The following is a 17,174-nucleotide window of genomic DNA, read 5'->3' on the forward strand; positions in this document are numbered from 1 at the left end:
TCCAATTAAGTCCAATGATCATCTAAGTCCAAATCCATACATAGCTCCTCACTTGATCTTGATATTCATCATTTGAAGCTTGATGTTAGAAAATTAGGGCATGTGGATTGTTCGTGCTTCTAAATTTACTTGATAGGCGAATCAAAGGAAGACTATACACTTTTTATACTCATCAATTTGAATTAGGTCAATCGGGTTGGTCTGCTCGCTAAGCAATTTAGATAAGATTGAGTTGAAATTTTATCAATTCATTTTAAGATGGATTTAGATGGATTGACTTGTTTAGGCCCACGACCTACGTGGGTTGACCCATGATGACTTAGATTGACCCACGATTTGAGAAAACTTTTTTTTTTCAAATTTTAAAATTTAAGTTGAAAACTCAATGAATTAGTGAGTTTTATCCGTCTAAATCATAATTCAAATTTAAAAACTTCAACCTGACTTTATTTGATAGGTCCGTGGGTCGGCTCGCCTAATCTGTAATTTGTCTTGGATTGAGTTGGAGATTTTCTAATGTGCCAAGTTATGGATCAGTCCCTTCTGCTTCGGTATATGATGGATTTTTAATAAGTTATCCGTTTCATCATGGATTGATCCGTGTGACAGCTATAATACTTTCAAAATTAATTAGGTCCTCAAATGTGGATACCTGAGCTATAAAAAGGAAAAAATTTTGAAGCTTGATCTAAGTTGTAAGCTCTTTACGACTTATTGCTCAATATGATAGATATATGATATTATTGACGTAATGATCAGGAGTCAATTTTAGAAGGTGATGATCTCGCCATACGTCTAACGTTTATGTACCTGTATAAATCTCTCTCCATATCCATAGAATAAATTCTAGGAGCCGTTGAGATAGTGGATCAATTTTTTAAAAATATATTATTAATAGACATTAAAATGAAAAATCTATTATCTCGATACCTAAAAATAATTTATCGAGAGTAATTAAATTAACTCCCCATCTAAAGTAATTATTAGTAATGACTAATGACTAATTAGTTCCTCCAAATAAGGAACGTAATCAAAGGATGTTATTGGACTTTGGACTGATCGGTCGGTGGGAAACTTTTATAGAACCGGACTGATCACCCAGAGATAGTCAATGCGGTTAATTGAGATTTATTATTTTTTTTTAGTAATGACTAATTAGGCTCCCACCTAAAAGCGTCATTAATAATTAAGACCTTGTTGATGATACTATATAAGGCTCTAACGAGAGGTCTGGCTGAGCTTTCACTTTTCTTCGTCCGGTCACTCTTTTTGTCGTTACTTCGCCGCTCGATCTCGGAACCCTAAAAGGAGTTCCTTTTTCTGGCGTCAGATTCTTTCTCTGGTAAGTACGGATTGGTCGATGGATGTGTTTCGGAATCTAAGGATTAAAGCGGCGGACCAAATCTGATTGGGGGCTTTTTGGCTGGTCTGAAGTCGCCAAACTTAGTGAAGAATGTTTTGCGGGATGGAATTTCCCGTGCGATTTTTGGTAGTGCAAAACGCTCGCGATTGAACTTCTCTTTCATCCTCAGTTCTTGGATGGACTTCAAAATCCAGATTCGTGTGCTTTGACTCGAAGTAGTTCTTTGTTTGCTCTGTGTTTTGATCGTTATAATCTGTCAGATTTAACGATTGTGGTTTAGAGTAGGAAGAAAAACACTTGGTAGATGAAAAGGCACTTGAATTGAGTCTATACAAAGTCAAAGATGAATCTAAAGCTGATTATTTTCTTCCTTTGACCTGAGCTCTATTTTACATTCTCCATGTGACGAGATTGCTCTAAATTTTTGGCTTAGTAGTCGCTGTAGTCAAGATAAGCTATAAGCCACCTAGTGCTCCATCTATGAAGCAACAAAATACTTTAATAGGAAATCACTAGCAGGGTATTTAGCGGATACCTTTTTTTGGACTTACAGATCAGTCATTGAAAAATTGTGTTCGGACTGTAGTTCAAAAGCTTTTGTTTTATTTAGAAGTGCAAAAAAATCTTGAAGAAATAAGATGAACTGTTTCTTAAGAATGTTCTTTTTCATTCTCTTCATCATAACCTACTTGGTGTGACTCAAAGCGCACTCAGATAATGTCTCACAAAGTGGAAGTACATTATTACTCCATAATAATTGTGATCTAGTTAGTCCTTCATATCATCGTCTATTTTGCAATTAGCTGTTCCATTACATGACAGCATGCATAAGTAATACACAAATGTGACGTGTATATTGCATTTGGTTGTCATAATTTACACATTCTTACACTTTTCTAATCTTGCAATTTATTATGTGGTCTCATTAGATTGTTGGGCGCTTCTAGAATCTTGACTCAGATTTAAAAAAAATATTTTGAATGCTATCTGAAGATAATTTTAACCAAAACTAGCAAAACTTCTCTATTGTATGATATTATTTGGCAAAAAATTTGTGTTTCTCTAGGAAATTTGTTTCAATCAAGTTAATGTTTGGCATCATCATCTTTCATGCTGGGAAGAACATAATTAATTCTTTTATTCCTTTCATCTGATTATTATTGTTGTGTTCAACTTCTTGTACATTATCACATTACTTCAAACAAATTCAGATTAGTTCCACGTGGGATTCATGTTCCAAATGATATGTGCTTTAAGTGTTACTTCGTAGTCTGTTTAAATTTAACTAACACACCAATATTGCATCTTTCAGGAGACAATCAAATCCAACATGGATATTTTATTCTAGAAACTGTTTAAGATTTGCTGTCATCACTTTCTCATCAATCATGAAACTTTGATATGTAGCTGAATTGAACTGAAATGAAGACCACTGAAGTGAGAACCTTTCTGGCTTTAACTTGTAATCTTTCAGATATATCCTTCTCAGTTTAGCATGCATATAAACAGAAAGTTACTATAATGCTTAAGTTCTTCATGATCATGTTTCCTTGCAATCTGGATTTGCTGATTCTTAATTCTCTTCTTCCTTCTCTTTTATGTAGATATGCCTGCTGAAAATTTAGTAGTTTTATGTTCACAAAATATTTCGGCAAGCATCCTCTGGAAATTTTCCTTTTATTTATTTTTGTCTGTATATGTATTAGTGTCATGATTTTTGAAAATAAAAGTATGTCTCAAATACCTTTACAAATGATGTCTTTCTTTTTCTTTTAAAATACAAGAATATTCAGATTGAATTGAGCTTATTTGGTTCTCCTAATTCTTATATAATCAACATGTTTCCTTTCATTTTTTTTACTAGCTTGAAAAATAATTTGTAGCACTATGGTCAACAGTGTATGATGCAATGCACAATTTTGAATTTGAGACAACACAAGATAAAATCCATGTGATTTAACAAGCTATGTCATAGAGGGTCGCATGCTATAGTTGGCGATCTCACTAGAAATAAGAGAGAATGCAAGACTAGAAACATGTATTGTTGCTTAAATGTTTGTAGCAATAGGATTAAGGCCTCTTTTTATAAGCTTTTACAATAACTTGGTCTTATTGAGACCCCCACAGAAAACATATTCAGTATAGAAAAACAAAATAAGAATAAAACTAAATTGTATTTTTTATTAGACCTCTTTATTTTTTAGTAGGCTATTTTATTGCTATTTCTTCTGAAGTTAAAGTCATTTAGTGAATAACAATTCCAATGCCTGACCAACAAGAACGTTAGGTGATTCCTAAACTACCCATAGTTGTCATAATCTTACGATTCATGATTTATATCTTACAACACATTTCAATTCACATGTAAAATGATATAGTTCTGAATTCTTACTTATGAACCAGAAATCAAAAGAACAGTGATGATTTGGGTTTAATTCAATAGAATATGAATTTTATTTTTTACAATTCTAAAAATGAGAAAGGAAATATTTAATTCTTACAAATTAAAAGTAGCTATGACTCATTAAGTAAATAAATTAAACCCAATGTATTAAAAATTAAACTGAAACCATTAGAAAGAAGAAAGAAAAGATGAATGCTATGATATATTATAGAAGTATAAGGTCATGAGAGTGGAGTCTCATATTCAATGCTTACATAGAATAAGGAAATTTTGTCAAATTGTGACAAAGTCTTTGATGATAACCACAATGGACAAGACACCTGACAATCACCTAGAAGAATTAATCTTATCATCTCAATATATAGAATGAAACTAAGGGTGCAATTTGACGGCGACTTAGAAGCCATGTCATAGCAGAGTCTTCTATTTGGTGGCAATGATTTTTTTATGCGAAAAGAATTTGACAATGAAATTTGCAATTGCACATTTCATTTTAATCTTTAATGAAATAAATAATAATTTGTGTATTCTCTCTAATGGAAGATATGGACCTATTCCTGATGTGGATCAATGTTAACTTCATGTATAATATTATGTTATTAAATGGAACGTCATGTTATTTATATATTTTTGGATATTAAAACTATTTTGAATAAAGGACAAATTTTTAATATATTTTATAATCTTTTATCTGAACCTTTCAATCCATAATTTGAAAATTCATCAAAATGATTCACACTGGTAATCTCGATTTGACAACTTTGAAAATGCCAACATATACATCAAACAGATTCTGAATAACTAATATGGTCTGCTTTTGTTCTAGTAATCTTTGAACTTTTGGTGAATTAGACTTAATCAATTCACATGTTCTTGGGAGAGGTCTGATGAATTGTTTTATTCTTGTTGATTATATATTTAATGAGATCTTATCAGGAATTTTTATATATTTTGCCAATGGTAATCACATGACCCTTTTTTCCTAGTCTTGAGATATATTTCTTTTCTATTCCTTTTCTCAAGTCAAATGTGCACAGAATCCTCAGAATACAGAAGAAATACAATCTTCATCCCAAGCTTCAAATGAAATTTCGCATAACCATCAGAATTCTCTAGTTGCTGAGTCACCAAGAGCAGCCACTGGATCATCTTCAAAAGGAATCAATCAAAATAAGAATGTTTCCCGTGAAGACATTGAACTAGTAAGACAATTCAGTTCTTATTTTCATCCTGATGTGTTTGTATAAGAATTTTTGACAGTTGGCTCTGACTCTACCATACATATGTTTCAATTTTTTTTCTCCCTTCATATATATAGGCTATGCTAGAAATACCTACCTGCATGTCCTTTACCATTGGATATGATCTGTACCATGCTAGCAAATAATGGGATAGAAAACAGACATGTTACCTTAATCTATTTCATTCCTTACCTATTACCACTTATTTTATGGATATTATTACAGGTCCAAAATCTCATAGAGCATTGTCTGCAACTGTATATGAACAGAGGGGAGGTGGTTAGGACTCTGTCCGCACGTGCTAAGATAGAACCAGCTTTTACCACACTAGGTGAGCCTCCTAGTCTCTGTTTGCTTCATATGGTTTTTGATACTCATACATACTAGGGAATTGAACATTAAATATGCTAGTATTTGGTAAACTTTTTTAGCTAATAGTTGCACATGTTTGTTGTTTTTCTTGCGCAGAACATTTCTTTAAGGATGACAAGATCATTTCTTCTTTAGTTCAAGTATTTACTGTGTAGAATTGCTGTCACTTAGTTTTGCAGGCATTTTTTTTTTTTTTCAAAAACTCAAGTTCAAAGGTCCACATGAATGGCACAGTACAATTTGCTGAGGGGAAAAATGCTCATCAATTCACTTTAAAATCAGTCATATAACTATTTAAAATGAGAATCTTATGGTGTTTTAGTTTAATGCCATGTCTCTTTTCATTTTGCAGTGTGGAAAAAACTTGAAGAAGAAAATTCTGAATTTTTCAGGGCATATTATATAAGTTTGAAGTTGAAAAGCCAGATCAATCTTTTCAATCAGTTGCTAGAACACCAAAGCCATCTTATGAAGAGTTCTATCCAACCAAATGCTCCAGTTGCTCCAAAACATATTGGAATTCATACTAGGACTGGTAATTTCTTTCAGTGCTATCTTTGATTAAGGTGTCATCTGCCAAAAATAATAGTTGAAAATTTAAAACTTGAGTTTTTCTAAGTTAAGCGGCAGACCTTTTTTTTGTGATTTACTTTGCAAAAGTCAGCTATTACTGGAAGTTGTTTGTTATCTTCTTTCAAAGTTCATGTTCAAGTTCTTATAATCGACTAGTTTGCTCCTTTATGAATCTGGTTGAAATACACCTAACTTCTAAGAGTATATCCATAGGGATTTAATCAATTTTGGTTTCTCAAAAAATTAATTGTAAAACACTTGCAAAGTTTACTTCATTAGTAGAGGTGTTTTACACACAATAACACTCCTAATCATATTAACTGGTAGGCTGCACATGAATAGCAGGGCTTCTCCGTCATGTGGCATAGGATACAACAGAAACCATATGGTATAATGGCCTAAAGGCTAATGGGTTTGTGGCCCATGGGTTTATAAAATATGTGAATGGCAGGTAGGTCAAACAGGTGCTCTTTTCATAGGAAATCAGCTGAACCATTCATAGCCGAAACTTCTCCTTCATTTGATAATCATTTGTCTTGAAAGGAACAATCATATCTTCAATAACTGAAAATGCTGTCAGCACATCCATTTCAATGGCTTACCAAGAGGATGAGCTTATGTGCCAATTGATATCCTAAGCTACTGAGTGACCAATCCTCTATCTAAGTTCCACTACTATAAATACTCTGAAATATGCTAAAAAAACTCAGTCTTCTATTGTAGAGTTCTCTATTTATACTTCTCATTATTCCCCAAGTTTTCGCTATATTAAAGTTTGTATATTGGCATATTGATATTCTCTATATCAATATGAGATTCTCACTTTTAATTATGACTTACGACTAATTTGAATACTGAATTTTCTTTAGTTTCTATTGATTTTAACATTTTTCTCCTGATCTGTCACCTTGACATTAATTATTGGATTTATTTCTGCAATCTTGTTTTTTAGAAAACCTGCACAAGCATTTCCAATTTCCAAAAAACCTTTTCTTGCCAATTTGTCAAGTTACAGTCCTCCTTTATAACTTCATTCTTCTGCTTAATTTACTTTATGTAACTCAAAAGTTGCTTATTCATGCCAACTATATGATGCACTTTAACATATGCTTAACTCATTCAAGAACTGATGTCATTGTGCTACTGGTCATCTGGTGTGTATATTCTAGCAGTACAGCTTCTATTTCATGCATTTGACTATCTTTCAATCAGTTTTGGTAAGCTTGCTTATCCTTGTAGACTAATTGTCACATTGTCACCAAGTCAAATAAGATCTACCCAGTTCTTCACCTGCTGAAACTTGTCAAAAAGTCATATTGGCACTGCTGATATACATCTTCTTTTGGCTACATATTTTTTCTTTTGCCTTGCTCATGTAAGCTCACAAATGTTGTGTCTACTGTCATTAAATTATTGTTCCAATTACTTTTAAACTCCTTCATGGTATAAGCTGAACTGAGAATCTTTATTTCCTCTTTCTATTGGTTAAATCACATTTTTGTTAGAGACATGGTTTTGTTTGTGAAGCTTGCTAATCCCCAAAATACCTCTGTAGTCAGTTGTGTTCAGATTGTAGATGTATCAGATTTTTTTGCTTCTGTAAATCTTTTTGATTTTTCATGAGTATGCAATCATAATCCTTGAGCTATATCATTATATTCAAGAATCATCAAGTTACTATATAAATTGTCACACTTGATCTTAACCAAAGGGCCGAGAAAGATGCAGGCTGGGTTTCCCCTTCCTTTCCCTCCAACAAATTATACATTTTGTCACTGATTTATCATTCTTACTCAAAGACCCGTTTTCAGTGCAGTTAACAGTATGCCTATGGGGTATCCAGTTCTTCAGCAAACTGCAATGACAGCTATAGGTCAGCCACATTTTGACGCTACTGGTTGTGCATTGACCAGCTGCCATGTGGTTCATGGAATTCCTGCACCAGCCAGATTCCAACCTATTTCAATAAATTCTGGCAAAGAGTATGTGCACTTTTTATGATTTAAGAGGGCGTCAAATCAGGCAACCTGAACCTGTTCTTTACTTGTAAGCCTATTGCCATTCATGTGGTTTTTGAATGTCTTTGTATTTTGCAGCATTTTGATGAATGGTGACACACCTGAAGAAGCTGTGTCAGCTGTGCCATGTAGTATATCAGAGATCAATGGAAGTCCTGCATCAGTTGCGTCAAACAATCACTTTCCATTCACTCCATCTGAGATATCTGGTATGGCCCTGGATGCATCAGGACTTGATGCAACCTTAACATCTGCTGTGGCAAGTTCGGAAGATTTGCAACTAGGTCAAGATTGTCACATTGGTTCATCCAAAGCTTCATTAGGATCACTGGGACAGCTTTGGAATTTAAACCTTTCAGAATTAACAACTGATTTGGCTAATTTAGGAGGTAAGCTATATCTCTGATGGTATACCAGTTGATAATAATTAGTATGAAAATTTAGAGGGATATTTACTAATACTTTAAATTTCATGTCTTAGAACTTTCAGTTTGTCCAAACTAGTGTGGATTTCTTGCTGAGGATCTATATAAGCCTAATTAGAACATTAATAAGGAAATCTGTGCAACTAAATGATCCATTGCTAGATAATCAACATGTATGGTTTTATCATTTTGAATATTCAGAAATAAAATATTGGAATTAAATAAAAATAGGCCCCCTAGTTTTATCATATAACTGAAACACTGGAGGCTTGAATCCAGAAGCTGCAAGCCTGAGCTGATCCTAGAGCAGATTATTCCAAGGTGTTCTTTTTTCTCTCTAAATAATTCAAATAATGTGATAGCTTATTCCTCACTCATTTGGTAACACTCCAAGTGGGTCTCCGGGGCTGTTAGTATGTCATGGCTCTCACTACCGCCACATGGCAATCTCTTTGGCACCTGCTAAGTTGAAAACACCCATACCACCAGAATATAAATCAGAAGAAATATTTTTAATATTTGCACCCATATATACTGATTATAATATACCATAATGAATCTGTAAAGCAAAATTTTTCACTACTTATAAGTATCCACAAATATGTGCTCACACAATAAAAAATATGATAAAGCAACCAAGGAATCCTAAATTCACAAAAGTCACAAAGTGTTTATGGAGCAACATCCTAGAAAGTCCGACCTCAACCCCACTAGAGAGTTTAACACCCTCTTTTTTGTAGCCTTGGTGTGCTAAGAAAGGGGACTTAAGTAGGGCAAGCAACATAAATGAGATGATCATAACATGATAAAGTGGAAAATTATAAACTAGATGAATGCCAATTTAAACTGCAATTCACATCGTGAATCAAAATTTATCAAGCAGAAGAGTCATCAATGAAACTTAGCATCTCTGTGAGAACTAGTACAGCGAACTTAAATCTATCTCCACACTAGCTACCCTCAACCTAAATCAATCTCTAACTCAACTTCCAAGATACAACCATTGAATAGCAACTTTCACAACCTCATCTACAATTTAGAACCTCCATCTTCTAAAACTCTTGACACCCACCCCAACCATCTCATGTAGCTCCTATTTTAGCTTGAGCAACACACACCCAATGTTTAGCCCTCAATGCACTGTCATCACTCATCAACAATCTCTTTGAACTCCCACCTTGCCTCAAATTGACTAAATCTTCACCCACATCCCATCTAGTCCTGTTGAACTCAGCCCATTTCAGTTAATATAGCTTGACTATCTTAACTTGGCTGAACTCAACTCACCTTGATGTTCTAACCAACTTTCCAAACTGAGGTTTAAACTTAACTGAGTAGCGATGTCATAGTGAATCACACAGTGGAATCATGATCGCAATGTGTGGAGTGCTGGAGTCATGATCGCGATGCGTCGTGTGCTGGAGTCATGATCGCAACACGTCGTGTGGCAGTCATGGTAGTGACTCGTAGATTAGGTATTCCCAACATTAGTAATGACTCATATATATGTATATAGAAGTGGTTACATAACATTAATGGTAATGAAATTAATTGAGATTAATAAACTAAGACGTTTTATTAGATAAAGCATGGATAAAATTTGGAGAATTGGGGAAGTGGATGAGAAGATGAATTTTTAGGTTCTGTTCCATTGATGGGAGAATTGGATAAATGGGAGCAGGGGTGGTGGATGGAATCACAGCAAGCAGGGAAGGGTCAGGTGGTATGAGGGAAATAGTGGATCTATGGGTGATGTCCTGCAGGATGCATTGACAGGGTGGATATACGACTTTGAGGAACTAGGAAACTGATGCCAAAACTGTTCGAAGGGAGTATTACTGATGTCAAAGGAGAATAAGAGAGAAAAATGTGCTCGTTATGAGGCATAAAATATAGTTGTTAGGGTCACTTCATTAGTGGTGCATGGTGTTGGATCAACCAAAGGAGAGGGGTGGTGCTAACATGGTCATCATTGGTGGTGGATACTTGTGAACAGCGGTGTTATGAGCTAGAGATCACATGTGTGGGGAGGGCTACAAAAGATATTTTGTTCTTGCAAGTCCTCTGAACGTGTGAAAATGAAGAAGATGCCACAGAGGTTTGATCACCGACCAGAACATCTGTAGTGGACGGAGGAAGAGAGGATGATGATCAAGGTGATACCCAATTAAAAATATGCATCAGAATATTATCACACCATGATTTAGAGTACTTCTGAATTGATTCATTAGAGATCAGATTCAAAGCCCTATAATCTATTTTACTGTAAATGCATAGCGTTAAGAAAATCAGTAACTAGAGCAATTATCAAGTTATCATTAGAGGATTCAGTATGGTAAATTAAGAGAATTTATCCATTGCCTTAAGCTATTGTTACTTATTTGTTGGAAGCACATGTATATAAGCCTTAAATCAACAAACTTGAGTATATCCTGCTGTTAATTTACCCTGTTGCTTCTCCTGATTATTATATCTTACTACTTTTGTTGAAGATCTTGGAGCTCTGGAAGACTATACTGGCTCTCCTTTCCTCCCATCAGACTCTGATATCCTACTCAACTCCCCAGAACGGGACGACCAAGGTAGATGCTCTATGCTCAAACATTTGCATGCCGCACATAATCGTTACTTGATAAATTCATCTAAGTTTTTAATTTGTGCGCTATTTGAAATTTAGGAATACTTTGTCAAGTAGTGATTTATAAAACCGTCCTCAATTTAACTTTTTGATGCGCACTCTATTTATTGTGTATCAGTTGAGGAATACTTTGCCGACCCAGTGACGGTGCCATCTGCGCAACCAGATGAGGAGAAACTTTGAGGAATTGAGGCATCAATAGGGGTTATCCAGGCTTGAAGGGTGTGCAACGCTGGCCAATTTGAGCACATGCTATCAATCAACTGCTGTGTTATCACTAGCAGCACAAAGATTCTCTTTATAATTTGGATTTATTCTCCAATCTGGAGCACAGACAAATTTCATGTTTTTGGATGCTTGTTGACTTCCGAAGACCAAATGGTCTGAACTGTGTTTGAACTTCTCTATGGTTAAGTGTAGGGCGTGGAGGAGAGCTTGAATTTCAAAGGGCCCTCCTCCATTTACCTGCACTGAAATCCAAGGGAGATGATTTTTAAGTCCCTCTTTGCAGCTCTTTTTGCCCCCTAAAAATGTCATTTGGGGCTCTTTATTTATTTATTTATTTTTATAGCTTTTTCCCGATTAATCTTGGACATTTGGTGTGCAGTGAGATGATGTACGAGGTGAGTGGCAGTGTTTAAGGTGGGTGCAGCAATGAGGCTCATTGATAATGCAGCTGTTGAGACAGGGGTGTGGCGTAAGGGTTTTAAATCTCGGTAATTTACTGAAATTACGTAGTTAAGTTTCCATAAAAATGCCATTTTCCCTTCCTTTTGGATTTTTTTAATATAATTTAGATGTTCCAAAGGGAGTTTTGTTGCTACGTGATTTAGAAATCACGAGTTTGAATTTTGAAAATAATTTCTGCACAGTAAAATAAGATTGCGTATAATAGTTTCTTTATTAGGATCTTATATTGCTCCTAGGGCATAGCATAGATGGTACATGTATAGTATTGTTGGTGTAATAGTCAGGAGTCAATTTTAGAATGTGATGATTTAGAGTCGATCTCGTTATGCGTCTAATGTATGTGTATTTGTATGAACTTTCTTTGATATTCATAAAGTTAGAAGGGATTGTTGAGTAGCAAATTTATTTATTTATTTTATTAGAATCATATTGATTAGAGTTTTGTGTACCAAATTGCTCTTTAATATAATTTAGATATTTGAATTTTACTTATCAATGAATCTTGTATTTTTATGTACTAAATTTCCCTTTAATATAATTTTGAGGATTGAATTTTGTTTAAATAATCTGATTTTTTTAATTTATTTATTGAATAAATTTAAAATATAATTTATTCATATTTAAAAATTAATTTTTAGAATATTCGTTCTATTTAAAATTAGGACCCTTAGTTTTTGATTTTACATTTGGTGTGCAATGAGATGAGGTATGACGGCGAGTGGCAGTGTTTGAGGTGGGTGCGCCAATGAGGTGCGTTAACGACGTGCTGCAGATGAGACTATAGGCGGAGGAGTGTCATGCATGGATGGGGTTTAAATTCCGTCGTGATGATAGAGAATATGAAAAACTAGCATAAGAGACACAAACATGGAAGTGGGACCCCTTGCATGCAAGTGGGACCTAACCCCTTGTGTCTTTCATGCTCTTTATCATTATTCTTAAATTCCAGTAATTTACTTTTTTTTTAATATTGAAAGAGTAATGATAGATAGTATGAAAAATAGTAGCATGAATATAACATGACATACTCTTATGCAAAAAGGTGGATCCGCTACCTTAGCGATCCCACACGGTCGGTCCCACGACCATCTGTGAGGAGGTAAATTGAGAAAGTGCAGTTGGTTACGATGCAGGAGGGTATTGTCTGGTTTCGCCAGGATTCGAACCTTTGCCCTCTTCTGCAAGTCTGCTACGTCGTAATCAACTCACCTATGCCCCGGGGGCAACATGACATACTCAATTGCATGGATGTGGATTCCACTACATGTAAATGGGACTCATTGCATGCATGCTACATTCATGTTACTATTTTTCATGCTACCTATTGCTCGTCTTTCTACTCTCTCTACCTTCTGTGTGATCGGCGGTTATTCCAATAGGTAACTATAAAAAAAATAAATGATAATCCCAGTAGCCACATCTCTGGGGGTGGTCGGTCCGGTCCCATGGAAGTTTTTCACTGACCACCAGGGTAAATCGGGAAGCGCATACGGCGGCCAATCCAGATGCCCAGCATCCTTTGATTGCGTTTCCCATTTGGAGGAAAATTCTTATAAATACGCCGTAACTGGGGATCGAATCGCGGGTCCCTGAGTTACAATTCGGAACTGTTGCACCATTGCCTCGGGGACCAATAGGTAACTATAAATTGTGGTTAGATGATCGAATTGATTTCTGGAATAACGGTCTGGTCAGAAAATTATGCCCAGCCTAGCTGGTTGAATTGTGGCTTGGCTTGCTCAGTTGTCATTTTGCAACCAAGTGATTGTGATTTCATAGGCACCTTAGTCACGTGGTTAGAGCCGTTAATTTGAATTAAATTTATTAAATTAGTCATCAAATAATTTAAATGAATTGAATTAAAATTTTATCAATCTATTTAAAAATAAATATAAATGAGCTAGCCAATATAGGTTAAGGGTTTAGACCGGCTAGTTCACGGATTTTGAAAAAAATATTCAAAATTCAAAAGTAAAGTAAAAAAATTTAATGGACCCATTTAATTCGTAATCTAAATTTACAAATTTAATTATATATATATATATATATATATATTATTTTTGGTTAGCTCATGGTGTGACCCGTTTAATCTCAATTCATTTTGGATTGAGCTGGGAGAAGATGAGAAAAGAAAAGAGAAGAATAAATAAAGAGAAGAAGAATTTTAATCATTATTTAGGATGGAATGAGTTAAGAAGAGAAAGGGGAGAGAAGGATAAATTCATACTCATAAACGGTTAGAATTTCTTACCTTTCGATTTAATGTGTAAGGAAGGAGAAGATAAATTCAAAAATATTTTATTCTAATTTTATCCTAATTTTAAAATATTAATTTTTAAATTAACTCATCTATTTAAAGATTGTTGGGACTGTTGTGTTTGCTAGAGGGGGCTGAATAGTAACTTTTGCTCTTGCCTACAATATTGTTAGCTGAAACACAAGACAAATGCAAAATTAAGATCAAGCAATGCTAACCCCTTTGATTTACTTGGTATCCATTTACTCGAGGTGATTAATTCAAGGATCCATACACACCACCAAAACCTTTTCACTATGAGCTTTCTCTTTCTCAAAATAACTATGAAGGTGGATAAACCTTTACACTTGTACTCTTCCTCTTACAAATGTATAGAGAAGTATGGAGGAAGAATTTGAAAGACAAAACTTGAAGATGTTACAGACATGAGAAAATGAAAACACTTGTTCCATCTCCAAGCTTGAATCCGTCTTTTTATATTTTCACGATGTCAGTCGACTGTCTCAGGATTAGTCGACTGGTGGGCTCCAACAACTACTGTAGATTGCATTATTTTTCCATCTGTCAGCCCCAATGTTCGAATACCAGTCGACTGATAACTTACCCAGTCGACTGATTCACTCACCCAATCGACTGAACAGTCGACTGTTCTCTGCTTTTTTATTCGACTAATTTTTTTTTTTTGTGTTTTAGATCAAGACACCAGTCGACTGATATCATCCCAGTCGACTAATGAAGTTGAAACTCACCTTTCAGCTTCCTTTTTCATCCCTTAGCATAGACTCACGTCTTCAAACATCTTCCACAAGCCTTGTGCCTTTTTTGGATGCTTTCGAGCCCACAACTCCTCATCCTTGCCTTGCTTGAGATGTTTCCATCAGCTACGTCATGCTAAGTCTTCCTTTTGCCAAGAGGTCGCACCTCTGGTACTTCACTATTTGCCAAGAGGCCGCACCTTTGGGACTTCATCATTTGCCAAGAGGTCGCACATCTAGGACTTCACCATTTGTCAAGAGGCCGCATCTCCGGGACTTCACCATTTGCCAAGATTTCAAACCTGGACTTTCTTGTTTACTCAAATCACACATGTTCGATTTAAACTGTAAGGAAGGAGAAGATAAATTCAAAAATATTTTATTCTAATTTTATCCCTATTTTAAAATATTAATTTTTAAATTAACTCATTTATTTAAAGATTGTTGGGACCGTTGCGTTTGCTAGAGAGGGCTGAATAGCAACTTTTGCTCTTGCCTACAATATTATTAGCGAAAACACAAGACAAAAGCAAAATTAAGATCAAACAATGCTAACCCCTTTGATTTACTTGGTATCCACCTTCTCGAGGTGATTATTCCAAGGATCCACATATACTATCAAAACCTTTTCACTATGAGCTTTCTCTTTCTCAAAATAACTACGAAGGTGTAGAAACCTTTACACTTGTACTCTTCCTCTTACAAATGTATAGAGAAGTATGGAGAAAGAATTTGAAAGACAAAACTTGAAGATGTTACAGACATGAGAAAATGAAAACACTTGTTCCATCTCCAAGCTTGAATCCGTCTTTTTATATTTTCACGATGTCAGTCGACTGTCTCAGGACTAGTCGACTGGTGGGCTCTAACAACTACTGTAGATTGCATTATTTTTCCATTTGTCAGCCCCAATGTTCGAATACCAGTCGATTGCTGACTTACCCAGTCAACTGATTCACTCACCCAATCGACTGAACAGTCGACTGTTCTCTGCTTTTTTACTCGACTGATTTTTTTTTTGTGTTTTGGATCAAGACACCAGTCAACTGATATCATCCCAGTCGACTAATGAAGTTGAAACTCACCTTTCAGCTTCCTTCTTCATCCCTTAGCATAGACTCACGTCTTCAAACATCTTCCACAAACCTTGTGCCCTTTTTGGATGCTTTCGAGCCCACAACTCCTCATCCTTGTACTTGCTTGAGATGTTTCCATCAGCTACGTCATGCTAAGTCTTCCTTTTGCCAAGAGGTCGCACCCTCTGGTACTTCACTATTTGCCAAGAGGCCGCACCTTTGGGACTTCATCATTTGCCAAGAGGTCGCACCTCTAGGACTTCATCATTTGCCAAGAGGTCGCACATCTAGGACTTCACCATTTGCCAAGAGGTCGCACATCTAGGACTTCACCATTTGCCAAGAGGCCGCATCTCCGGGACTTCACCATTTGCCAAAAGGCCGCATCTCCGAGACTTCACCATTTGCCAAGACTTCAAACCTGGACTTTCCTATTTACTCAAATCACACATGTTAGATCACCAATATTGTTTAACTTAAACTCATTTAGCCAAACATTAAAACCAACTGATACTTGGGACAAGATCGTACTAACAGATATCTCAGCATTACGCTGTCGCTCCTCACACAACGCACGCCTAGTGTCCAACCACTTACACTATGGCATCGGCATCGGCGTTAGCCCTTGCCGTAAATCTTTTTGAGGACAAAACTCAAGAGGACAGAGATAGATAATCTTAATCTTCTTCTTCTTCTCCAAGAATAGGGACTTATCTAAAGAACATGCGTTGTCTATTTTAAAATCTTTTGTATCCCAACTTTTATATGCAATATTGATAGAATTTTATATTTTTCCATTCGTCCTCTACATTATTTTTTTTAAGAAGTAAAAGTATTTTTATAATTTTATATATTTAATTTTTTATTTCCTTTCCTTTCCTCCCAAACAAAATAATACATGTTACATTAATGAATCTTTCATTGCTTCCAAACAAACAAGGGGACCCCTCCCTTTCCCTTCCTTCCCTTCCTTTCTTTTTTCGTTAATGAACCTTCTTTCACCCCATCCAAATAGAACATAAAGGAGAGGAGAGAAGGGAAAGGAGAATTTTGACTCTTATTTGAAATAGAGTGAGTTAAAAAGGAAAACTGAGAGAGAAGGATAAGTTTTACTCTTGTATGGTCATGAATCATTATAATTTCTTATATTCCGATTTGAAATGTAAAGAAAGAGAATGAGAATTCAAAAATATTTTATTCTAATTTTATCCCTATTTTAAAATATTAATTCTTAAATTAACTCATCTATTTAGGTATTTCATTTTTGTGTAGTCGTTCTTCACACAACGCGTGTTGTCACCATCTAGTATTCAATCACTCGTACTCTACGATATCAACGTTACCCCTTACTATAAATTTCTT

General features: G+C 35.2%; 1 protein-coding gene across 3 annotated transcripts; it reads left to right on the plus strand.

Moving 5' to 3' along the window:
* Positions 1–1,245: 1,245 nt before the first annotated feature.
* Positions 1,246–11,565, plus strand: LOC141845076 (uncharacterized). Of its 3 annotated transcripts, none has more exons than XM_074733114.1 (9): positions 1,246–1,342; positions 2,676–2,800; positions 4,805–4,969; positions 5,234–5,339; positions 5,733–5,915; positions 7,770–7,935; positions 8,050–8,360; positions 10,889–10,978; positions 11,153–11,565. In XM_074733114.1, exons 2-9 carry the CDS (start codon positions 2,786–2,788, stop codon positions 11,215–11,217), a joined length of 1,101 nt encoding a protein of 366 aa, XP_074589215.1. In that variant the 5' UTR covers positions 1,246–1,342; positions 2,676–2,785; the 3' UTR covers positions 11,218–11,565. The 3 variants fall into 3 exon arrangements, with proteins under 3 accessions (XP_074589215.1, XP_074589216.1, XP_074589214.1); XM_074733115.1 differs by having other exon boundaries at positions 1,253–1,489; positions 4,791–4,969; XM_074733113.1 differs by having other exon boundaries at positions 1,253–1,489.
* Positions 11,566–17,174: the final 5,609 nt, after the last annotated feature.

Source organism: Curcuma longa, chromosome 14 (assembly GCF_044706935.1).
Source record: "Curcuma longa cultivar G26 ecotype Majalengka, Jawa Barat chromosome 14, ITB_CL_G26_1.1, whole genome shotgun sequence".
Classification (NCBI taxonomy): domain Eukaryota; kingdom Viridiplantae; phylum Streptophyta; class Magnoliopsida; order Zingiberales; family Zingiberaceae; genus Curcuma; species Curcuma longa.

What these genes read in the sequence shown, in the direction of transcription:
- LOC141845076 (XM_074733114.1), top strand. An exon ending in ACCAGCTTTTACCACACTAG is followed by an intron (nt 5,340 to 5,732) that starts GTGAGCCTCCTA and finishes TTCATTTTGCAG; the next exon opens with TGTGGAAAAAACTTGAAGAA. An exon ending in CCCAGAACGGGACGACCAAG is followed by an intron (nt 10,979 to 11,152) that starts GTAGATGCTCTA and finishes ATTGTGTATCAG; the next exon opens with TTGAGGAATACTTTGCCGAC.